The 24,682-nt window shown below is 56.1% G+C and overlaps 1 protein-coding gene across 2 annotated transcripts in view; it reads left to right on the plus strand.

Annotated features, from left to right (window-relative positions):
• The first annotated feature begins 821 nt into the window (after positions 1–821).
• MPP2 (membrane palmitoylated protein 2) overlaps positions 822–24,682 on the plus strand; it is a 39,468-nt gene continuing 15,607 nt past the window's right edge. Inside the window, exons 1-5 of one of the 2 annotated variants that reach the window (XM_025196924.1) lie at positions 822–926; positions 18,872–18,972; positions 20,961–21,113; positions 21,618–21,767; positions 22,589–22,816. In XM_025196924.1, coding sequence (XP_025052709.1) covers positions 896–926; positions 18,872–18,972; positions 20,961–21,113; positions 21,618–21,767; positions 22,589–22,816 — 663 coding nt within the window. In that variant the 5' untranslated portion in view covers positions 822–895. The remainder of the gene's footprint in view (positions 927–18,871; positions 18,973–20,960; positions 21,114–21,617; positions 21,768–22,588; positions 22,817–24,682) is intronic. The other variant, XM_006017864.3, reaches the window with a different exon arrangement.

Genomic DNA, 24,682 nt, shown 5'->3' on the forward strand with positions numbered 1-24,682 from the left:
TGCTGTAAAACAAGCAACATGCACTTATGGAACTCATTGCCATAGGAGGCTGTAGAGATAGATAGTACAATGGGGTTCAAAGCCGGATTAGACTGATTCACAGAGGATGGGTCCATTGGGAGCTATTACATAGAATAGTCAGGATGTATTGTCTGACTTCACTAAACCAAGGTATGATGGGGGATGGCTCATACTAGACATGCCTCATCCACATGCTCTCCCCTAAAGCATCATCTACTGCTTGCCACTGTTGGAGACAGACTGCTGGGCTGGCTGGACCATTGGTCTGACCCTGAATAGCACTCCTGAAGTTTCCAAGCTGCAGCCCGAGCTTGCGCCAGCAGGGGGCACTGTAGCCATTGGTGTAGAAGCAAGGGCTACAAAGGGAGTTCCCAGCTAGTCCAGCTCCCACCTCTCCCAGCAAACTTCCTTATTATTGGTTGCATTTAATGTCTCCTTGGCTCCTGGGCATGGGGGTGATGATCCAGGGAGTCAGTACATGCTGCCTCTGTCTCCAGCCCTCTCCCCGTGTAAGCTATAAGCAGAGTGATAGGGGGAGTTGAGCTGGAGGAAGCCCTGGGAGCCAGGGGCCAGCTTACAGGCATAGTTTGCGGGGCTCTAACAAACCAGGAATGTGGATGGGACCCTTCTGCTCATTGCAGTGATACTGGAGTCCCCCATCTGTTTAAATTGACAGTGGCTGGAAGCTATAGCTTTCCTAAGCTACATGCTGATATTCACAGGCCCCCTTGCCAGCCCTGCACCTCCCTTGAGCCCCTGACACCCCTTCTGTCCCTTCAGCCTTTCCTCTCTCTGCAGGTCTTTGTACGTGCCCATCAGGAGGACTCCTCCCACCTGCTGCACCAGCACTGCCTGGATCGTGCCAGCTGCCAAGATGCCTGTGGCTGCAACCAACTCTGAGTCAGGTAAGAAGCACCGCCTGGGAGCAGGATGTGTGGAGTAGTGCCTATGGACTGCATTCTTTTAGGGTAGCCATAAGGGGGACCTACTTCCCTTACCACCTTGGTTGACTGGTGGCATCAACCCACTGGGTCCCCCAGCAGAGGTGGGGATGGGCCCTCACTGCAAAGTTGGACTCTTAATCGGAGCACAGGATGGGGGCAGGGCCGACTGTTGCCATCCCTGCAGCATCTTCCTTGAAGAAGGTGCCAGTAGGGAGTCTGGGCCCTGCCCTGAGCAGGGAGGGATTTGTATAGTAGCAGATGCTCCCATGTCTGCATTGCTATGAGCCTCAAGATGGTGCAATGTTTGCTTTGTTGGTTATGTGTGTGGATGGGCTATGAGTTGGGCTTTGGTGCTGCCCTCTGGCACCCATGAGTCTCCTATACCTGCTTGAAGGAGAAGCCTCTTTCCCAGAGAACTCAACGTGTCCCTGGGGCATCTGGGGTGTGGAGGGGGATCATAGGAAAGTAGGGCTGGAAGGGACCTCATGGATGGAGGAGCCATGGGCGAGTGCATCAGCTGTAGGAAGGCTGGCTCACTGGTGAGGGTCCTGTCTTGGGTTTCAAGATACCTGGGTTCAATTTCTGTTCACCCCTTGGTGACCTTGGGCAAGCTGCTTTCTGTCTGATCTGACCCTGTGGTGCATATGGATGAGCTTAAGTACCCACTGGTTTCAATAGGAATTCAGGTGCCTCCATTCTTTTCTGGATTTGTCCTTCTGGGCCTGTTGCCCCCATCTCTGAAGTGGAGACAGTCTTGTGATGTTAAAGCCATAGGACTGTTTTGAAAGGGTTTTGGGGACACTGGTCAAAAGAAGGGCTCCAAATACAGTATTATGGTTTTGGAGCTTGCAGGTCATGAGGCTGCCTTGAATACCTGGTCCCTGGGGGTAGGGACTGAGTGGCATGAAGTTAATTCATTGGTCTCTGTGAGTTTTTGATTTTGGTTGGTGGATAACTTTCTGTGAGATGAGGTGCAGGAACTGGGGTCTGAGGTCACTTTTTGCTGCCTCCCGATCTGACCCTCAGGGACAGGAAGGGTGGTGACAGGATTAGGAGGAGAGTCGGGGGCTGGTGCAGTAAAGCTGGCAGCAAAGCTAGGTTTGCTGGCTGGGAGACGGAGCCTGGGGGAAGAACTTGCACGTGGTTGGCAGTGAGGGTGCCCTGGCTTCTCTGCCATCTGCACAGCCCGCTGCAGCACTAAAGGTCACTCAGTTGCATATGCATGCGTACACACACACATACTCGCACACATGTGCGTGTGCCTCCCAATTTGCTGGGTACCAACCTACAGCACCGCCTGCTTCCTGGTGTCTATGGAAACGCAGTCCTCTCTTGTTCACTTGCAGAAATTTAAGAGGCCACAGGGAGATTCTGGGCTGGGCAGTAGGGATGCATCTCTCTTGCTAGGCTGGCAGAGCCCAGGCAGGCACCAGGGGAGTGATGGGGGAGTGGGAGGGGGCAGATGGAGCAAGGGTAAGGCAGGAAGCAGGGGTGGTTGGGCAAGCACAGGGTGGGTGCAGGGGTGGGAGGGACTGGATGGGGTGGGATCCAACCCTGCCTATCACAGATGCACAGAGTACAGGGTGCAGCATGAGGCCATGGACTTAGGATCAGACCTGTTGGTTCTCCTGGCTGCACCTTGGCTTCTGGTCTTCTGATCTAGCTACAGCTCTGCCTCCCGCCCTTCTCCCAGGCCTTTCCTCTGGGCTCCATCTTCTCTATCTCCCTACCCCAGGACCATTGCTCCAGCCTGGTGGCTGCCTGTCCCCTGCTGCCCAGTCTGGTTAAATGTATGAATACACATGCCTGCGTGCCCTGTCTTGTTCCTTACTTTCTTGGCCCTAAATCTCTTCCATTCAATTAAACTTCTTCTATATCCTGCAGTTGCATTCATGTGAAGCAGTAATCCCCAGGCTGTGCTGTAAGGCGGTTAATGGCACATTCAAGCCGTGGACCTGCACAGGGCCTAAAGAGGGCCTGGGTGTGTCTGGGACAGGCTTGTGCAAATGTGTATGTGCACATCCTGAAGAAACGGGATGAGTGTGGGCCGGGCCTCAAGTGCAGAGATGAGCGTGTGCCTGTCTGAGTGTCTCTCTCCATGCATGCTTGACTACCTCAAGCCCTGCGGGTGCCCGGTTCTGTTGGCAGTGATTAGGGAGTGCTCCTCTCCAAGCCTGAGACACCAGGAGGGCGGGTGGTATTCACCTGTGCTCAGCTCATATATGAGGGAACTGCATCTCTGGGATTAAATAATACTTCACAGAGCCATCACCCCTACACAACACTGATAGCCAGTGACTGTGTGACCCATACAAGGCAGCATATGGCAAGACTCACCAAGGGACCTTGGCCTGGGGCAGGTTGGTGAGGGATGCTTGCACTGCATGAGTCATGCCAGGATGAATCCCAGGGGCTGGTGCTGGGCATCCACTCTGCAGAGCGATGCAGTGGCACATGGGCTGCCACTGTAACCCCCATACTAAGATACTTTATTGTCATGCTGGCAGGGTCAGCACTAGAATGGGCAGCATCTCAGGAACAACCTAGATAGTGCAGGCAGTATTCTCAGGCATCAGTAGGGGGTGCTTTTGCCTGAGGGGCAGTGCTGGCACCAGTGTAGTGCCAGGGGTCCTGTTCTGCAGGGACCAGGGTGGGTGTCTCACTAGGAGGCATGTCCCATTGGGGATCACTTTTTCCCCTCGTGAAACCCCCATGGGGCTGCTCCATCCAAGGCAGGGGTGGTCACCCTGTGACATGCATGCCTCAAGTGACATGGGCAGCCTCTGTGTGTGGCATGTGGGAGATTGGGGAGGGGACAGGCAGCACAGTGACAGATTGGGCAGGGAACACAGGGCAGAAAGCAGAGCAGCCAGTTGGGCAGGGGAAGGGGATCTGAGCGGCTCTTGAGGAGGGTGCAGGGCTGATTTGTGGTATGTGTGCCAAATTGTTGCCCCCACTGATTTAAGGCATAAATCTGAGCTCTGCCCAACCGTGTTCCTGTGAACATGTGTCAGCTAAGCTTGAGCTGGGATGTTCACCCACCATCCTTTCTATATCCAATTGCAGGTCTGTATCCAGTTCTGCCTCCCTGTGCTGCCCCTGTAGCATGAGTTGAAGATGGGGTTCTTTGTGAGCAAATCTAGTGTGTGTTGTATATAATTAGTGGTATTGCACCCAAGAAATGGTTGCATTTCTGTGGCGGGGGAGGTTTCTTTGCATCAGTCATTTTAAAAAACTGTCGTACCGCAATGGGGTCCCTTGAGGTGAAGGATGCTATCGGAATAGAGCTAGGTTTCAGCAGAGTTTTAGGCTTTCTGTTTAGAATGAGGAAGCTGGCTTTGTGGTTGAAGCACCATGTTGGGACTTCAGGGAATAAAACACTGACTCCTTATGGCAGGCGTGCCACAAATTAATTCCTCCATCCTCCCCCAAGTACCACTCCAATCCCTTCCCTGCCTGATCTGCTGCTCTGCTTTCTGCCCGATCTGCTGCTGTGCTGCCTGCTCCTTCTCTGATATGCCATGTGCTACACACAGAGCTTGTCCGTGCCTCTTGTGGCACACACACATTGCAGGTTGGCCATCCCTGCCCTATGGGATTTCAGACAAATCACCTAGAGTGTCAGGCACTGGCATACAAGCAATTACACTGGGATAAAAGGGAGGAGGGGACCCAGCACATGGCAGCTGAAGCCTGATAGCTGTTTTGCAAGGTAGAGGGAATGCGCAATAAGTTGAAGCCAAACCAGAGTCAGTTAGCTCTTGTTTCATTCAAAGCTTCGCTGCCATAGTTTAATTTCCAGATTACTTTGGGATAGAGTCGGCGCGTGAAACAGTTATCACAGATCATCTGGACACTTAGTAAGTCCCTCACCCCTGCCGCTTGTGAACTCTCTCTAATTTTGTTTGTCTCTCTGCAGCCCTGGTCTCTCTGCCTCAGTTCCCCATCCATAGCAAGCTGTAGTGAGGAACTCTCTGCCTCAGTTCCTCATCTATAGCAAACAAGCCCAGCCTAAGGTGGGTTGGTTTGCTTGGCACTGGGGGGAGCTTCTGACAGGGGCCAGGCATGTCAGATCCCTGCTCTTGTCCTGGCCCCTGCTCCCAGGCACCAACTCCCTTTCCCTTGCCTCTGCAGAGCTCTTCCTTCTGGTGCTTCTCTTAGACCAGCGGGCTGCAATTTTTTTTGGCAGAGTGCCAACTTTGCAACCTAGACTTGTAAGATGTTGGTATGCCAAGGGCAGACATCTGGGGAGCCATGAGGGGCCCGATCCTTGTTATGGCAGCACAGCTCTGGCCCCTTCCCTGTCATCTGCCCTGAGGTACGTGTGCACCCATTGCCAGCAATGAGCTGGGTCACCTGCCACAGCTGCCAGCCTTCCAGCTGCCTGTCACATCACAGCTGGCCCAGGCTCTGGGCAAGGCTGTCTGCCATGGAGCAGGGAGCTGGGACTGCTCACAGCAGGTGACAGGGAGCTGCAAGAACCAGGGTGTGTGGAGCTCTGGCCTGGCTTATTGCCAGCAGCGGGTGCACATGCACCTTGAGGTAGACGGCAAAGAGGCTCCAGGCTGCACTGTCACAACAAGGATTGGGCCCTCCATGGCTTCTTGCCATTTGTCCCAAAGCATGGTGTGTACTAAGCAAAATGCCTTCACATGCCACACTCTGGCACGCGTGCCAAGGGTTGCCTACCCTTAGACACCCAGGATTGAAAGGCTCCTGAAATGGAGCCGTGGAGCCTGGCTGCTTTTTCAGGATTAATCTGAACCTCAGTTTGGCTCTTAGCAGCTGGGAAACCACCTACTGCAGGGCTTCTCAAACTTTGCATTACTGTGACCCCTGGAATTTCATAGATTTCATAGACATTTGGGTCGGAAGGGACCCTGAAGGATCATTGAGTCCAGCCCCTTGCCCCAGGGGCAGGAAGTCCGCAGGGATCATAGGATCCCAGTAAGATAAGCATCCAAATGTCTCTTGAAGGCGTTCAAAGTGGGTGCTTGAACCGCCTCTGGTGGCAGTCTATTCCAGACCTTGGGGGCTCGGACAGTAAAGAAGTTCTTCCTTATGTCCAGCCTGAATCGGTCACAGCGGAGTTTGTGACCGTTCGATCTTGTCATCCCTTGGGGCGCTCTGGTGAACAGACGTTCCCCCAGATCCGATGAGCACCCCTGATAAACTTATAGGTGGCCACCAGATCACGCCTGAGCCTGCAGCGGTGTGGAGAAGTGGAGGTACTTGGGAAGCGATGTGCTGCTGCTGTGTGCTGCCACGCCACTGCCGCGCCCCTCCCCAATGCGACCCCCAACTGCGCCCCTTCCCAACGCAACCCCCTTTTAAATTGCTTGGAACCCCCCAGGGGGTCACGACCCACAGATTGAGAACCCCTGACCTGCTGAAAGGTTCCCAGCTGCAAGAAAGGGCAGGGGCTGAAATGGTTGGGGGAAGGGGGGGCTGAAATGGGGGTGTGAGCAGGCGATTCCAGGGGGGCGGGGGCTGGGAGCTGATGTGTTCTCTTTAAATTTGTATTCCATCCTGGCTTAACGTCCTTGGATGTAATCCCTCCCTGCTGCCATGGAAACGCGGGTGTAATGGAGCGAGTGCCAGAGTGCCAGTGCCCAGTGAAAACAGCCAGCCCCAGCATCTTAAATGGGTTGAGGCACTGACATGTCTGTGGCCCCCTGTGGCCAAGCAGGGGTTAATGCAGTGTATTGTCCTTTATCCCCCCCCCAAGTGCTACCCCATTGATGCCCCATTGCTGTGCCCTCTTTGTGGTAGGTAGGAAGGGGTTAATAATAGTTCTGGCTGGTGCACAGGGTTTGCCTGCCCTTCTTTTAAGGAGTTGTCAAAGGCTTAGAGAGGAAAGGGGGCTGCTGTGGAGAAGGGAAGGGAGGGGCTGGGCATGGCCTGGGGAGACCTGGGGGCAGTGCTGTGGTTGCTGGTACAAGCATGGAGCTCTGGCTGGGATGTGTGTGGAGAGGAGGTGCTGGGGCTGACCCTGCTCTCTGCAGCTTGTTCTGACCCATCTGCCAGCCTGAGACCATAGGGGCTGCCTGCCTCCTTGCTACCATGTGCCTTATTCACACTGAGTGCAAAGGCAGCATGGATTGTGCTCATGCCTGCTTGCATGGGTATAGACTGCTGTGCATGGTACAGGGCAACAGAGGGTAAAGGCAGCCACATCTCTGGGTGCTGACCTGCTATCCCGTACCCATGGGGTGGCTACACTTTGTACTCCAACTCTATTTGTCTCCCAGGTATCATGAGGGTCCTGGCTTCCAGCATGGGTTTGGAAATGGATCCATGGGGGAATTAAGGAGCAAACATGCCTGCTCCTTACTGTGGGCTTCTCTATGTAAGCTCTGGCAGAAGGGGCTTCTTTTCCATCTCATCCACTGGGAAACAGAGACATGGGGAGAGGAGGTGACTAGCCCATGGCCTTAGTGGCAAAACCAGGACCAGAACCCAGGAGTCCTGCTTCCTAGTTGTGTCTGTAACCACTAGACTACTCAGTAGTCCCCAGTGGGTCTGTCTACATGTGCACTTTACTGTGGGGTAGACTCATTTGCCCTGTAGTAAAGTGTTGCCATCTACACATTGACTGCTATTAAGCCAGAGTAGACTAATTAACTCAGCCTTTGGATAGTCCCATTAGACAAGTACTATCCGGGAGAGTAAAGTAGTGCAATTAAACGCACATGTAGACGATAATACAAGTGCAAATAGCGCCTGGTCAGCCGAGCCAACAGGGGCCAAATGTTTGCCTTGCTCGGCAGCTTCAGGAGCCTTGTGGCCCAGGCATCTCTTCCACCGCTTGCTGCTGCCACCTGCTACCTGGGGATGCCCTGCTGAGGCCTCTGCCAGCCCAGGCCTGCTCCCCGGGCACCTGACCCTACCACTGTAGTCACTTGCCACCTGATGGTGCCACCTGCTGCCCGGGGCTGCCTCTCCAGGGACCCTGCCAGACTGGGTCTGCCCGCTAGGCACTGTGCCCACCCCGCAAACACTGTACCCCACTGCTGTGGGGACTTGCTGCCTGATGCTGCCACCTGCTGCCTGGGGCTGTTCTGCTGAGGCCCCTGTCAACTGCTGCCATGTTGGGACCTGCAGCCACTGACACACAGGGATGGGGGCCCAGCTGGAGCCACAAGGAGATGGCGGACCTCATTGCCATCTTGGGGGAGCAGCAGTTTGGTCAGGCAACAAGGGCCAATGCCCATGTGTACAAGGAGATGGTCCATGGATGCAGGAGCATGGACACTGATGGTCTAGCCAGCAATGCCAGATCAAGGTCAAGGCCCTGAGGATGCAGTGGGCCTGTGTCTGGGACCACAACAGGTGGTCTGGGGCTGCCTGTAGATCCATGCCCTTCCTGTGGGAGCTGGACTGCATCCTGGCTCCCACAGACCCTGGCGAGGCCTGGCACTTGTTTTGCAGCATGGGAGGGCTGCTGAAGTCCAAGTCAGGGGCCACAATGCCAGGAGGACTTCTTGCTCCCTGCCCTCAGCTTCATCTGGCAGCTCAGGCAGCCTGGGCCACCAGACCTGCCCCAGCTACTCCAGCAGTGGCCCATCACCAACGAGGACACGGCGGGGATGGCCCCTGCACATGTCAGCTCCAGCTTGTTGCTGGAGGGGGACCACTGCCTGGGTAGCCACGCACTGCACCTCTCCACCCCAGGATGCATCAACTAGTTGGATCTCCTCTCCATGGCCAGGGACAGCGCCTGACCACTGGGAGCGGCTGCCACAACTGCCTGGTAAGCCCTGCACAGAAAGGAGGGCTGGGGAGGAAGGGGTGCTGTGGCCACCCGTGCCTCTTCCAACTCGCCCACCTGTCCCTGGGCTGCACACCTGGAGCCAGGGGTCCCTCATGGGGTGGGGGGCCTCCCCTCTCTGCCTGGCCAAGCTCCCCCCAACAGCCTCCACTGGACTTTCCCTTCCCCTGAAATGTGCAGGGAGGCAGGAGGCAGTTCAGGACTCTATTGAGTGCCCAGCGTGCTCCCAGCTAGGCAATCGGGCTCATCACATGCAGGGAAACTTGTTGATGGTCAGCCGTGAGGGTCAGGCACTCGCAGTGTAGGCAGAGTGGCCGAGCATGTTGCAGGGAAGCCTGGGGCAGGACAGGTCCAGAAGTGGTGGGCTTGCTTGGGGCACTGTTGATGCTCAGGGCCCTGTACCAGGTTCTCAGCTGTGCCCAGGGCACCATGGCTATCAGCAGCAGCAGGAGGTAGTGGGTCGGGCAGTCCTCAGCATGCTCAAACAGCTCATTGTGACATGCCCAGGTGATTCTGACCAGAGGCACATTTGGGCACAGCCCACGTGCAGCAAGGGCCCTGGTCTGGGGCACCTCTCTGTGGAGGGCTGCTGGGTGAAGGAGTCACCAGGGCTGTGTCCCAGCCAGGCAGGAGCCCCTCAGCCCCAGAACCCGGGTGCTACAGGCTTGGCAGCACGGGAGCAAAATGTCTGGCCTGTAGGGAGGAGAAGGGGAGTTGCTCTGGAGCCATCATGGCAGCTGCCGGCAGGGGCCAGCCATGGCCTGGCCTGGGTAGGGTATGGGGAAGGCAGGCTGCCTATGGCAAGTGGCCTGCCTGCCCCCACTGTAGAAGCAGGGTGGCAAGGCTGGGCTCTCTTGGCAGCTGCCTGAGCAAGGCCCACCCTGCCAACTTACTGTGGTCACTGGGCACCTGTGTGTGCATGACCCCTGAGCAGAGGGCAGGTGGCGCACAGCCCTTCTGCATGGTGCATTTTATCTCTGAAATGTTGAAGTCTCACAAGGAGCATCTCTGCTCCTGGCTCTGCAGGTCCAGCTGCTGGATACCGGGGAGACCCACCTGCTGCAAGTGGAGAGGGGGCCCCAGGGACACTGCCACCCACTGCAGGTGCACTCTTCCTGCGCTGGCTTTGTCAGTGCTGGAGCCAGGATCAGATGGATCTCCTCGAGTGGGTAGTTGTTGTCTCTGAGGCCAGGCTTGAGGAGAATCAGGCCTGCTGCTGCGAGTTCTGCAAGATGCAGTGGGTGGACTGCGAGCACTGCAGGGTGTACCTCACTGTCTTGCAGAGGCAGATGGAGAGCCAGGAGGAGCGGTGCACCATGGTGTAACAGGCAGTGGAGGCCACCGAGGATGACCAGCACATCTTTCACATGGTGCTGGCCCTGGCAGTGTCTTTTGTCCTGCCTGGCATCCAACCCCCTGCCCTGGGCCTGGCTGGCCCCTGGCAGCTGCCTGTGAGCCTACAGTGGATGTGGGAGGAGGTGCAGTGCTGCCTGCAGCAGCAGGACACCCAGCCCCTGTTCCAGATCTTGGTCCCTTGATGCCACCCCCTCCCATGGCAGAGCCTGCTCTCCATGCGGGCCCTGCTGCCCCTGCCCTGTGATGGAAGAGGAGGAGCGGCCTGAGCAGGCTGCACAGTGCCCACCCTTGTCCCCAGGCCAGTCCCTAGCCTGCTGGATTTGCTGAGGCATCAAACTCAAGGTGGTGATGGCCAAGGCTGGGGTGCCAGGTGCCTCCCTCTGGGCTTTGTGCCCTGGGTACCTCCTGCCCACTGTCCCCACCCCTACACAATTGCACATATGCACTGTACACGTTTCCATGGGGGTGAGGGTGCTTTATTGATGGTGCATGTTGGGGTTGGGAAGTGGGGCTGTTGTTGGGAGGGAGGGAGTCTGGTGTTGTGAGGGCGGGGTGGGGGGGTCTGTTGCTATGTTGAGGATGTAAATAAAGTTTGGGGTTTGATGCAAACTGCAGGGGGTATGGTTTTGGGGTTACCCTGTTGGCTTGGGGGTCATGGGTGGCTGCCCAGGGTGGTGAAGGAGGTGGTCTGTGAGTGGCCTTTGCTGCTGGGTGTGTGGCTTGCCCAGGGCCTCGGGGCTTGGGGGTGGGGCATCATCAGCACTGCCATCACAGCTTGCGCTCCCAGTGCCAGGCATCCTTGGCATGTTGTGCCTCTTCTGTGGGGCCTGAGCAGAGGAGCTTCCTGTGGGTCTTGTAGATATTGTGCAGCATACAGGCTGCAGCAATGACCCAGGGGATGTTGGCCTCAGCGAACTCAAGGTGGGCAGTGAGGGTGTGTTAGCGTCTCTTGAGGTACCTGAAAGTGCACTTGAGCAGCACGTGGCTCTGGCCCAGGCACTGGTTGAAGTCTGCCTGGTGTTGGTTGAGGTGGCCAGTGTAGGGGCATGTGAGCCATTGCAGCAGCAGGTAGGCGGGATCCCCTATGAGGAGGGGCAGGATGCTCACGTTGCCCAGCTGCCAGTCTGGGACACTTGATGCAAAGCAGCTGCTCTCTACCAGGCCTAGCAGGGCAGAGTTCCGGAAAATCCGGACATCCTGGGTGCTGCCACCCCAGCCAGTGTAGATGTTGGTGAAGAAGCCTCAGTGGTCTAGTACGGCCTGCAGCACAACAGAGTGGAAGCCCTGCTAGCTGTAGTAGGGGCGATCTGCCCGGGGTGGGCAGGTGATGGGAATGTGTGTCCCATCGAGGGCTCCGATGCACTGGAGGAAGCTGAGTGCTTAGAAGCCTGCTACCACGTCCAAGGGGTTGGTGACCCAGACCATAGTGTTGGCAAGTACATCCTGGAGGGCACAGCAGACCTCAAGTATGGCCTCTCCAGTGGTTGCCTTCCCCACTCCAAACAGGTGGGCGACATAGTGCAGGCTGGCCAGTGTGGCAAGCTTCATGAGGGTGCTGGCCATGTTGTTCTCTGCAGGGAGGGGCTGGTGCATGGTGGTGGGCTGGTGTTCCAGATGTGGGCCAAGCTGCTGGACTAGCTCCTTGAACATGGGCTGGGTCACGTGAAACAACTCCAGCCACTAGTTGTCCCCCCAGGTGCACAGGACAATGCAGTGCCATCAGTCCCACCTGGCAGGGCAGGTCCAGAAGTGGTGGGGCTGGAGCACCATGAGCTTGTGCATGCCAGCCGGGTGATATCCATGTGGGTGTTGTCCGCGTTGCTGTCGGGGTCTGGGAAGTGGCCCAGGGGCTGGTAGCTGATGGCCTCTGGGTGACGAGGCACAAGCTGGGTCATGGGCTCAAGCATGGAGCTGTGTGGCAGGGTGGGGCAGATGGGGTCGAGGCCCACCAGGCCTAGGTGGAGGTCAGTGCTGATGTGGAGCGCAGCTAGCGCAGCAGCTAGCAGAAGGCTGCAGTGCTGATCGTCACTGCCGGGGGGAGAACGAGGAGTGTCCATGGTGTGCTGGGCACAGGCTTTCAGGATGTGAGAGCCTGGAGGGCAGTGCCAGCAGGCTGCAGACTGCTTGGGACTAGAAGCATGTGGCCAGAGAACACAGCATGGGGCAGCCTTTTAAAGCATGGGGCTGGTGCCCAGGTGCCTGTGGCTGGCTGTGGCTGGAGTCTGGAGCTCCCCCTGGCTGCAGCAGAGGACCAGAGCAGGCCAGGAGCTTCCCTGCCCTAAACTGCTGCCCCCAGGCTCAGTTTGCTCCTGTCACTGGGCACAGGTGTAGACGCAGCGCTCGGATTAGTTTAGTCTGGCGCAAATTGCGCTGGAGTTTATTCAGTTGCATTAATTACACCTGTAGACGTGCCCAGTGACTCCCCATCATTTGGAATAGCATCCAGTGTTATGCTCTGCTAGCTAAGTTATGTGCAGCCCTGTGAAAGGAATTCCAGTTCCTGGAATAGGTCAGCCCGGCCCCTACTGTCCCCTGGCTCTGGGTCTTGGCAGGGGACCAGTTGCCTGCAGGCTGTGCAATGCCCAGATGAATTGTCCAAGTGGCATGCCTGGTGGGATCAGAATTTACCCCCAGGGGGGCTACCCATGTTCCCCTTTGCCATCCGGTGCTGCCTGTGCCAATCAAGCCAGTGGAGATTGCACTGTCTGATTGGCTGGCATTTTTGGGAGACGCCTGGTCTACTCTCCAGTCGCCTCCAGGGCCTGGCTTCTGCCTCCTCCACCCTTCCCCATGCTGTTGCTATTGTGAAATTGGTCCGCTCTGTCGCCTGGGCGGGTGAGCTGTCAGAGCAGCCAGAACCAGACACAGTCGCTGTGGCAGCCGGCTTGGGTACCCGTATCTCAGAGCAGCAGCAGCAAAGCACTACTCTCAGCATCCCTGATCGACCGCAGCCATGAGCAGCAGCCCTGCCAGCGGCATCTCCTTGGAGGGGATTTCTCTTGACTCCTCTGAAGAGTCTGAACTCCGCAGGGAAGGTAGGGCTGAAGCTCTCCCAGGGGTACCTGACATCTGGGTATGGGGACAGTGGGCAGTAAGCACCATTTCTCCTGCATTGGGGGTGGGGAGGGAATGGTCAGCCCCCCCCCCCCCCCCAAAAAAAAAAAAAAAAAAAAAAGCCTTCCCTGCTATCTCTGGGGCCATCGTCCAAGCTTGTTTGCTGCATGAGACATCAGAGAAGCTAATGAGGAAGAGCGCAGGTAGCAGCAACAGGGCAGGTGGCTGAACAGGCTAATCCTCCATCAAAGGGAGAAAGGAAGGGGATGGGGTAGTATTAACTGGGAGGATGGCAGGGGAGATGGAGATTGTGTGTGTGTGTGTGCTCCCAGGGGAGCCATAGAGCCACTGCTGCCCCTCTACCTCACCCTGTGGAGTCAGCTGGGGTGGGCACCAGGCAAATGGAATGTTGTGGAGAGGTTGAGAGTAGGCTCTTTACCTGGCAGCGGGTAAAGATTCTCCTTTTCCCTCCCAAAGAGGCAGTGACTCTGGATAGAGAAATGCCCCAAGGGGCTCCAGTGTGGGACAGGGGGGAGGCAGCACTTGACCTGTGGATACTTGATAAATAGGAGGGCTGGGCAGAGCGCCATAACTCAGTCTCACAGATGATTCAGAGGACTTGAATCTGTGTCTCCAGTACCTGGTGTGCACTGAGCCCTGGGCTTTTGGTGTCTCAGCTCGCTCCCATGTGGGTCTGACACCTCAGCGGCTGTTGATGGTGTCGGAAAAGTTGGATTTTAATTGCGGTTTTCTTTAAGCAGTTCTGTCAAAGAGAGGAGCTGAAGAAGAGCAATAGGAATGAGCTGCTCACCTGTGCCTGGAGCAAATGGGACCAGGGGGGCTTCTCTGAGAGGCAGGATGTGCATGTCCCCATTGACTCCTATAGCTGTATTCCTTGCAATTTCAGAAGTGCCAGGGTGCCTGGGGTTAATCCAGCGTGGTTGTTCCTGCCTCACCGTGGAGTGGGGGTCCCAAATTGATGTGTTGTTGTGTTTTGACGGTGGCTTTTAAAAGGCAAGAGTCAGTGCCAGGAGCAGACATATCTGATCCACCCAGGTTCTCTGTGGGTCAAGAAGGGCTGGCATCCCCACCCGGAGTCAGGCTCTTAAGAGGGCATCTTGACAGAGGGAGCAGGGTTACTTTTTCCTTGGGTCTTTTCCCAAGGGGGATCTGGGCTTGTCATCTTTTGAGGATCCATGTGTCATGAGGTTTGGCATTTCAAGCCTGGAGCAAGGGAGTTTTGTTATAAAATCCATTGCACTGATAGGTTAGCAGTAGGGGCTGCAGATCAGCCATTTCTGGGCCTGAGCTAGCTGGATGGCTGGGCATGGCTGGGCAGCAGCTGATCTGGGGGATGGTCCAGCAGGGGGATGCTGTAAGTTGGGATTGAGGGGCATGGGCTGTGCCAGGCACTGAGCAGCCCTGGACTGGACAAGCATGGAGGTATATTTGCAGAGCAATGTGATGTGGAGCAATTGCAGAGTAGGGGTTGGGGTTCTGCAGAGGGGAATGGGCCCCTGGCAGGACTGGGACCCACTAGCCTATCTGAGACCCCTGCAGAACAGCTGAACCAGAGGCTTCTTCAGGAACTACCCCTGGGTGCTGTGGTTGGAGATAACCCTTTCATAGCAAGCGTTGAGCTGAATGCTAGGGCCTTGCTTTTCAATCTGTTTGTCATAACGCTTTTGCTCATACTAGTCCAAGTGCATTGTGCCAAGGTAAAGCAAGGCATGTGTGAATGTGATTTCCCATTGCTTTGGAGCAGTGTGCTTCCATGGAGGATACACTCGTTGCATATCAGTGCAAAACTCCTTAATGTAGACAAGCGCTCCCACTTTTTCCATACTGCCGCTGTAGCAGCTGAGGGGCAGGGTAGTACCCATTCCCAGCTCCCTCCAGCCATGGTACAAGGATGGCATGGCAGCATTCAGACTCTGAGTGCCTTAGATCTGCCTTAGAGCAGGCTTGGATGCCCACATTGTCTGCCAGTCTCTGCCAGAGCCCTGTCAGCATGTTGTGTGGCTGCAGCTGTCCCCTATGGTATCAAATGATTGCTTTGGTGTTGAGCCCAGGACCTGGTTAAAGTTCCTGGGAACTAGGTGCTTGCTGCTCTTTGCAAAATCCAGCTGGGATCCACACATGCAGGGGGCTGGTTCCGGGACTGCCACTAAGAGCCTCTGGACTCAGCAGAACAACTCAGCTACTTTTCCCATCCATGACGCCTAAGGTTTCTAGTGCAGGGACTGTCCATTTGTTCAGGCTTTGTGCAACACCCGGCACTGTGGGCTCCTGGGGCCGGACTGGGGTCCTGAGGCACTGTCCCAGTATAGAGGCTTCTGGGACATGGTGCCAGTTCTGCAGGAAGCAGAGGGAAAAGTTCTTGCCTTTGTCATAGCAGGCAGAGGAGGCAGGGGCTGCTCTGGGGCCTTTTTGGGGGTGAGAGGGGGAGGGGCACAGGTTGCTTCCTAGCTTCCAGAAACCTGCAGGGAAGGGCAGGGCTCATTTCCCTCCCATTTCTACTTTGCTTCCCTTCTGGGCTCTAATGAAAGGGCTTTCAACCTGCATAGTTCATGGCATGTGCTTACACCCTTGCAGGTGGGCTATGACCATGCCCAGAGGCTCCATAAACAACACTTTCTTGCCTGTACGTGCTTGTCCCCATGTATATGTACAGAGCTGGTACAGGGAGGTGATGCTTGTCCTTGTACTTCCACATTTGGGCATGGGTGCACGTGCTTAGAGACAGTTGAGCATGGGGTTAAGCTCTCATGTGTGTGCTCAAATGTCCCTGCATGCTGGTATGGGAGGAGTGCCTACTCGCATGGCAGGGGCCCACTGTACAAAGCCCTGTACGTGTACAAATCCTACCCCCTAGGGCATAAGCGCACACCTCTGTGCTTGCACATAGTGCACACTTGTGCTGTACGTACATAGTTGTGGTGTCCAGCCACGTGTTCCTAACATTACTTGTGCCCCCCCACAATGGTACATGCACTTGTGTTCAAACACATCCTCTCCAGCTACCAGTGACATTACTGGTTTTTTTACATTACCATAGCAACTGAGAGGGCTGGGCCCAACTGTGAGTGCTGCAAACCCCCAGGGAGAGACTGTTCCTGCTCTAAAGAACTTGACTGGGGGAGGGCAGGGAGGGAGTGACATGCCTAAGGTCACCCGGTAGGCCAGTGGCAGGGGCGGGCATAGAATCCAGGTATCTGGCACTCCAGCCCAGGGCTCTAACCACTTGCCTACATTGTCTCTGTTCACAGCCATGACCCACAACCTGTGCTAAGCAGAGTAAGTTTGGGAACAGACCCACCCCCCTCCCTACCTGCACTGAGTCCCCACTCCTGCTCCCTGTCCTTGTATACCCCTTGTTGCAGCTTCAGCTCTGCTTTTCTCATTGCATCCCCCATCTCTTACCGTTGACATAGCCCATGGATCCCCCACTCCCTCAGCCTTCTGCAGGGGCTGTTAGGAGAAGCTCCTGGTTGCTGCCATGTACCCCAATGTTGTGCCTCTCTAATCCCTGCCCTGCCAAGAGCATGAGGCAGTGTTGGACTCATGACCCACCCCATGCAGCCCAGTAAACAGCCTCCCTGTGCTCCCGGCCAGCCTGGCTGCCCCCTCCTCCCTGCTGTGCTTGGTGGCTAGAAGCCAAATCTCTGCATCACTGCACTTGTTAATGAGCTTGGCTGGAAGAGTGGGGGCTGCTAGACCAGGCCCAGCACCATGACAGACACAACTGTGCATGTTCTTCCTCCTCTCTCGCTTGACTCTTTGCAATTGGGGGGCTGAGCCCACAGGTACAGCTGGGGTTCCTCCACCATCCCCACAAACCTAGAGAGGTGACCTCAAGCCCCTTACAATCTCCCCATCCTTACAGGATCTCCCTTTTTCTAGTCTGTGATGGCATCCCCCAAGCCCTGATTGCCTCTTCAGCATTCCCAGGTTATTTTTTCCTGTACCAGACAGCAGCTATTAGTACCAGTGAATGTAATATTAGACCAGCCTCTTATCCCACAAAAAGACATACAGAAAACTAGAACTCTTGGTTCCAAAATGATACCTTTTATTAGATGCAACTGGAAGATGGCAAGAAAATTGTCCTTTTCTGCAAGCTTTCAGGATCAAAGTCCCTTCGTCAGGCTCTGGCAAATGTGTAGATGGTACAAGATGGTAAAAAGTCCCCGTAGGTAGGAAATAAACTTCATTTTTGCACAGAGGGAGCTGAAGATGGAAGTCTGTCCCTCTGGGTCCATGAGTGTCTTTGTGAGCTGTGTTGAGTAGCCCTCTTACCCCACAAGCCTTTCACTAGGATGTAGGACCATGCAGAGGCCAGGGGACCATTCTTCTGCCATTGCCTTTCTTCAAAGGAAGTTTGCCAGCAGCTTGAAGGCTGTTATATGTGCTTAGGTGGGGAGCCCATTGGGGCACCACACTCCAATCCAGCAGTGCAGGTGTCTCTCTGAGCTGCCCCCATCATCATAGACTGTGCATCTTGCCACTGTTAATGTGTTCCTCCTCCCAGCTCCCCCATGGTGCAGGAAAGGCTGTTATCCTCACTAAGGAGGAACAGAGGCTCGGAGCAGCAAAGTGACTTGCTCAAGGTCACATGGGAAGGCTGTAACAGAGCAGAGACTTGAACCCATGCCAGCCAAACTGCAGGCTAGTTCCCTAACCGTGGAGCTGCCTTTCTTCTCATGCTGCAGGAGAGGGGGGAAGGTGCATTTTGGTCCCCGCTGGTGGCAAAGGGGTGACTCCCCCTCTGAATGCTGGGAGATTGCAGGCCACGTCTCACATTTGCAGCTGGTCCCTGGGCACAACATTCTGGGGAAGTTCAGATCCGGGTCTGGACCAGCCTCGGGTTGTGTCCAAATCTCCTACCCAGACGCACCGCCTTTTCAGCTCCAGCCCTAGACAAGCTCTCCCCTGCCACCTGTCCCTTTAAGAGCCTTGTATCCTATGCCAAACACACAGCCACAGTGTGGCACAGTGTGTCAGAAACCATTCTGACATCTGTTTCTTTAAGCAGGGGAAAAGACCTACACCTTTTTGCTGCTCTCTGATTGGGTGGCACGGTGGTGGGAAAACTCTTGCCACTGATTGGGCAAGGAGCTCTCTGCTCGGAGAGAGGGGGCGGGGCAGAGGATGAGTGGGCCCATGACTGTGAAGTGGTTAATTGCAGTGACACCAATGGCCCTTTGCTGAGGATCCCCATGTGTCAGCACCCAGCCCTGGGTGACCCTGCACCTGGCTCTTGGCTGCAGTGGGGAGGGGCAGTCATCTGCAGGTGATGGGCTGTCAGTGACCCACCACCCCCACTCCCTGCCCTGTTGCCCTCCTGGAGAAGCCCCTGGGAAGGGACCTGTGCAGCCTGGAGGCAGATCTTTCATGCAAAGGCCAGCCTGAGTTCATGCCAGGCTGGGGGTGGAAGAGGCCATGAGAGACTGTGCTGGGTGGCAGGGAATGCCTGAGGCAGGGGAAATGCTTGGGGGCTGGTGGAGGCACACGGGCAGGCAGAGTGTGCCTCAGTGGGCCAAAGGCCTCTTCTGCAAACACTCTACTTTGAAGCTGTGTCTGATCTCTGCCCATGGGGCTGCTTTCTTTTTTACTGTTCTCCATTTCTTCCCATCCTGTGCTCCCCTCGCTGTACTTCCACCCCCCCACCCGGGATTCCTTCTCGCTTACAACGGCCCTTTCCTGCCCCCTGCACCCTCCCCAGCAATGCAGCATGTCCTGGACAACCTGAGTGACCTCCCCAACTCCACGGGGGCGGCTGACTTGGACCTCATCTTCCTCCGAGGCATCATGGAGAGTCCAATAGTAAGATCCTTGGCTAAGGTACAGTCGCATGGGGTGGCTGCGGATGGCACAACGGCTGAGTCGAACCTGCTTTCCAGACTCCTGGGCAGCACCCCAGCTGTCCTCCCCACCTCCCTCCTGCTCCAGGCATCCCCGCTTGCTTCGCTCTCTCTTCTGTTCCCTGCTAAGCTAGGATCTGGCCTTGCTTCTCCGTGCTTGTGGCTTGGGTGGGGCAGCTGCTACCAGGTTGGGCTCTGCTGGGCCAGCGAGGGGTAGAGGTTGAATATGGCATGTCTGCTATGGCTCTACATATTACTTTGCAGTGCCTCTGCCCTTAGCTGGGGACCCTAAATCTGCTTTGCCAAGTGCTTTAGGCTGAAAAACACTTGCAAAATGTCCAAACTGTGGGGCGTCTTGTGTTGATACATGTGTGATGTGTGAATGCACGTGACTCATCTTGGGCATGTGTGAAGAGTGTGAATGTCATTCTGGAGCTGGATGTGGATGTACAGTATATGTAGTGGATGCATACAAAGGAGATAGTAAATAGGTATGAATGGGTGTGGGAGAAGTTTATGGACAGATGCTGTGGAAGTGTGCGTGTAGCAAGTGTGATTATGTATATGTCTAGATAATAGTTTGTGCACACTTGCACACACATACATCTCAGCTTAGGTGTATCCCGTATCTGAACATGTTAGCTTGTGTGTTGCAGGTTGTGCTTTAGTGATTGTCTGCAGTGGTATGTGCTGCAATGAGCTCACTTACACGTGTGTGAATCAGTTACATTGTATGCTTGTGAAAATTCATGCTGGGTGCTTTGTGTGCATGTGCATGCACATACTTCAGTATGTGAAGCACATACTTCAGCACATACTTCAGTATGTGCATGCATGCACTTAACTGTGCTGTGCCTCCATTTTGTTAACATCCAGCTGTATATCAGCTCCGTTGTGTAGACACTATGTATGTGTGAGTGTGTGTGTGTGTGTATAGGTCCATCTGTTTGCTGACTCCATCATGTATGTGTAGGTGTCCACCTGTATGTTGGTTTTACTGTATAAGGGTGTGTGTCTATGCATCATATGTACACTTGTATGCCCACCTATATACCGGTCCTGCTGTATAGGGGGCTGTGTGTGTGGTGTGACTGTCTTTATGCTGATTCCTTTGGGTGTGTGCATGTGTGTGAATATGCTGGCTCCAGTAAACAGGGTGTTTGTAAGTGTCTGTCTGCCTGTGTGTGTGCCTGCTTATATGCTGGCACCATTGTGTCTTTTGCTGCCTGCGTGCAGGCTCTGGTGCGTGGGAGTGAGCCTGTGTGTGACAGTATTATTTTTAGCACTTTTTAGTGCTCCTCTCCCCTAGGGGTGCAGGCAACAGCCTCCATCCTTGTCCATCCTGGTGTCCTTAGCAGCCAACAGCCAGAGCAGAGCACCAGGGAATGGGGTTGATGAGGGGCTGTTTTGCTGGGCTGTTCCAGAGCTGTGGCTGCAAGGGGCCTTCTTGGGGAGGGGGAGGGATGGGGGGACTCTGGAGGATGAGATAGGCTGGTTGGGGGTGGGGCAGTTTAAACAAGAAGCTGCCCCATTAAAGGGACGTGTCAGAAGGCACAGGGGACAGAAGAGTGTGGTTTCTGCCCTGTTATAACCCTCACCCGTGCCATGCCTCTACCTATCCCCCCAGACCTCTCCCAGGGTGGTGCTTGTGGCTGCAGGAGGGGACATGGCTTGGGGAGCATGTGGTAAGCAAGGAGACTCCCATCTACAGAGGTTCTTTGGGGAGGCGGCATTCCCCCCCAGCACAGCTACAGAGCTGGGGCTCAGGGTGCTGCAGGCAGGGGTTAGCCCCAGCCCCTGCCCCATGCCAACCAGGGGGCAGGTGCTGGGTTCCCCCCCCAAACCCCCTCAGCAAGGCTTGGCATGGTCAGCTTGCACCAGTTGGGGCTTTGGGAGGAGGGGCTGCCTGGGGCTGTCTGGCTGGCTCTAATCCCCCTCCCATCCTGGCAGGCACACGAGCGGCTGGAGGAGACCAGGCTGGAGGCCGTGCGGGACAACAACGTGGAGCTGGTGCAGGAGATTCTCAAGGACATTGCCCACCTTGCTGAGCAGAACAGCGTGGCTGCTGAGCTTGCTCACATCCTGCAGGAGCCCCACTTCCAGGTGCAACCTGGGGTGGGGGCTGGGGGTGGGGAGGCACACAGTGGCTTGGGGCGGGAACTCTGCTGTTTTCTGGGTGCTTGTGTGATGGCTCTGGGGGTCCCAGTTGGGCCATGGGAACAGGAAGCCCCAGGCAGCCACCTGGGGAGGGCAGCTAGATTATCTGCAGAGTGGGCCAGGGGTCTGGCCATACTGGAGCCAGTCTGACTGGGACCGGGTTGGTGCTTCCTCGGTTGGGATCCAATCTGGTTTGCACTGTCTGGGGTCTGGCCTGTGCTGTGCTGTGCTGTGCTGTGCTTACATGGATCTGGCCTGTTCCATGCTGGGGATCTAGTCCATGGTGCGCTGGCAGGGATCGGATGGGGATCTGGTCTATGCCACGCTGACTAGGATTGGGCAGTTGGGCTGCCCCTTCCTGGCACCTTGGGCTCTGTGCATGGCTGCTGCAGCCTCTTCTGTACTCCTAATATCTCCCTGCCTCTTCCTCCCCTTGTGCTGGGCTCCTAGTCCCTACTGGAAACCCACGACTCAGTGGCCTCCAAGAGCTACGAGACGCCCCCACCCAGCCCCATCCTGGACCCCACGTTCAGCAACCAGCCGGTGCCGCCGGATGCTGTGCGCATGGTGGGGATCCGCAAGACTGCTGGGGAGCACCTGGTGAGCTGGCCACTGGTGGGGCAGGGTGGGAGGAGTGTGCCTGGGGCACGTATGTTTGGCAGAGACGAAACTCCTGGGTGCTACCGGACCTGTGGAGATGTGGCAGCCCAGCTTGGGCTTGGCCTCTACCCCTACCTCCACCTTTATGCTAGCCCAGCTGCCTGGGAGCGGCCTGCTCCCCTTCTCCCCTCAACAGGAGTCCTACTTTGTAGCTCTGTTAATTGGCACACCCCACACAACCTGGTCACCTCTGCTGCTTGGAGACCAGTGTCATCACTGCCGCATGTCCAGGGAGCAGGTGGGGGCATGTAGGGGTGAGGGAGTGGTGGTGATCGTAGGGTAGGACCAGGAGTGTGTGGGGAGGAATCACGGGGCATGGTGGCAAAGCACTGTGTGTTGGCAGTGGGGCTTGAGGGGAGCCCATGGTGCATATATCAAGGGAGGATGAAGCGTGGACCTTGTAAGTGATGCTTGATGTGGGTAGGCATGTGAAGGGGGGTGTTTATGGGACAGCAGGGGGTGTATGAGATGGTGTGGGGGGTATATAGGATGGTGGGGGTGTATGGGATGGTGTGTTTGGAAGGAGGGTTTGTGCCCTTCTCACAGGCTTCACCCTTGCACAGCACCAGGACCCTGGGGACCAGTCCCTTGGCCTGCCCTCCCCTGGCTCTCCCCCACTTTTCCTACCCCTGTGGGCAGAGCCCTCTTGTGAGGCTTGGGAGAGTGGGTGAGGCCCTCCCCTGAGACTGGGGAGACCATGGAGTAGGTTTGGCTGTGGCAGTGCCTGGCGCTGATGCCTGCCCCCTTCCCACCCGCCACAGGGTGTGACATTCCGAGTGGAGCGGGGTGAGCTGGTGATTGCCCGCATCCTGCATGGCGGCATGATCGACCAGCAGGGCCTGCTGCATGTGGGCGATGTCATCAAGGAGGTGAACGGCAAGGAAGTGGGCAACGACCCCAAGGTGCTGCAGGAGATGCTGAAGAACGCCAGCGGCAGCGTCATCCTCAAGATCCTGCCCAGCTACCAGGAGCCTCACCCCCCACGACAGGTAGTGCTCCGCTCTCTGTGCCCTGCTTAGTTCCCCTGCGGAGCATGGCATCCCCCCACCATGCCACACTGGCGTGCAGGGAGCACACAGCACATCCCCTCTGTAGCCTCTTGAGCCCCATGTGCCAGTGACTCCTCTCCCCATCCCAACATGCCTCTGCGCCACCTCGTTGCTTGGGCTCCCTTTCCTCATGTCAGCCTGCCTGAGTGCCGCTCCCCACAAGAGCAGGCCCGGGCTGTGTTAGCAGTGTGGCTGCCTTGGGCACGGAGCTGGAAGAATTTAATAAGCAGCCGTCAGCTTGATGTGCACAGCAGCATCATGCAGCCGGAGCAAGCCCAGTGCACATGCGATCCCCCTGGCAGCTGGGGCCTTGATAAACATGGGGGAGGGGCTGTCAGCCAGCTGGGCTCCCTCCAGGGGGCCTATTGGGTTGGCTGTGTCCCAGGAAACTGCACAGCTCTCTGCAATGGCCTAGCAACAGCTAAATCCCAGTTTTTCTGGCCAGTCAGAGCTAGGACTCCCTATTCCCTGCTCCCTTCATCCCAGGGCTCTCGTCTGCTGGCAGGAGGCAACATGTGATCTCTCATGTGTCAGCAGTGTGCTCTGTGATGCACGAGTGTTAGCGGTGTGCTGGCAGATTGGTCCAGGACTGGTGACACTCACATGCATAAAGTGCTCTGTGGGAGGATGCGGTCAGAGGTGACAGGTGCAAAGCCAGAGCTGTGGGCTGATGCCAGCTGGCCCCTCTGCCCTCTGTCAGGCTCTCCCCACACGTTTTTTTTTTACATTTCTTCAGTTCCTCCCTTTAGAAGCCAGTGGAAGAAGCTCAGCCTCCGTTTTACACCTGGTAAATGGTGCCCTAGGTCCTTCCCTTGTGGGCACCTGTCAGCCTGTGCCGGCTGAGCCAGATCAAGCTGAGATCTCTCTGGCCAATGTAGCACAGATGCACCTGCATGTGTGGGTTTGTCCATGGGCTCCTCCCAAAGGGGCTGCCATGCTGCATTAGTGACATGTGTGTGCAGCTGTCTGGGGTGTGATGGGAGACATGCACTAGCTCTAATCCAGCTAGTGAGGGTGGCAATGGCAGGGAAGAAGCAGCAGAGACAAGTTAGCAACCCAGGGAATATCCAGGGCCCTGGTGGGCTCATGCATCCTAAGCTGAAAATGGAGCCTCACAGAGATTTTTTTAAAATTAAAATATATTTTTATATATATAGAAAGAGTGATATATATACATCCTCTATCACACATCCACCCTGGAAGCACTCTGCTTCCCCCAGGGCAGTGTGGGTACAAAGCACTATTGACTCCATGCTGAGGTGTTTTGCAAGGGCAATGCCAGGTGCAGGGTGAGTGAGAACTGGGCCCTACGTGCTGTGCAGAGCTGGGTGCCAGCCATGGTGTTGACGCTGACCAAGTGTGTGCATGATGACTCCTGTCACCAGGCGAACCCTTGCACAGAGCCCACATTGTTCCTGCCTCACAGGGCTGGGAGTGTCAGCCGGTGGAGGGCCGAGCAATGCTCAGTGGGTAGCAGGGCGAAGGGGAGGGTTTCACGTGTGCTGCTGTTCCAGGGTATGTGGTCAGTGGAAGGGGACCTGATCAGAGAAGTGAAGGTGTCTGGCTCCAGAGATGTGAGCTTGGTCCTGCTCTAGACTAATGGTAGAGGCTGCCCCCCTATCCCACTGCCATTGACCCAGCTGGCTGTTCAGGCTGGGGAGGTGGAGGTGGCTGAGTGCAAGGCTGGCAGCAGAAGCTGGCATGCCTTCCTCACACCAGCCTGAGGGGCCTCCTAGGCAAAGGCAAACCCTGCGACTGACTTAGCCCCTGGGCCAGCTTGCTGGGTGGCTCTCTCCTAAGTCCTGC

This window comes from Alligator sinensis, unplaced genomic scaffold (genome assembly GCF_000455745.1).
Source record: "Alligator sinensis unplaced genomic scaffold, ASM45574v1 scaffold444_1, whole genome shotgun sequence".
NCBI lineage: Eukaryota > Metazoa > Chordata > Crocodylia > Alligatoridae > Alligator > Alligator sinensis.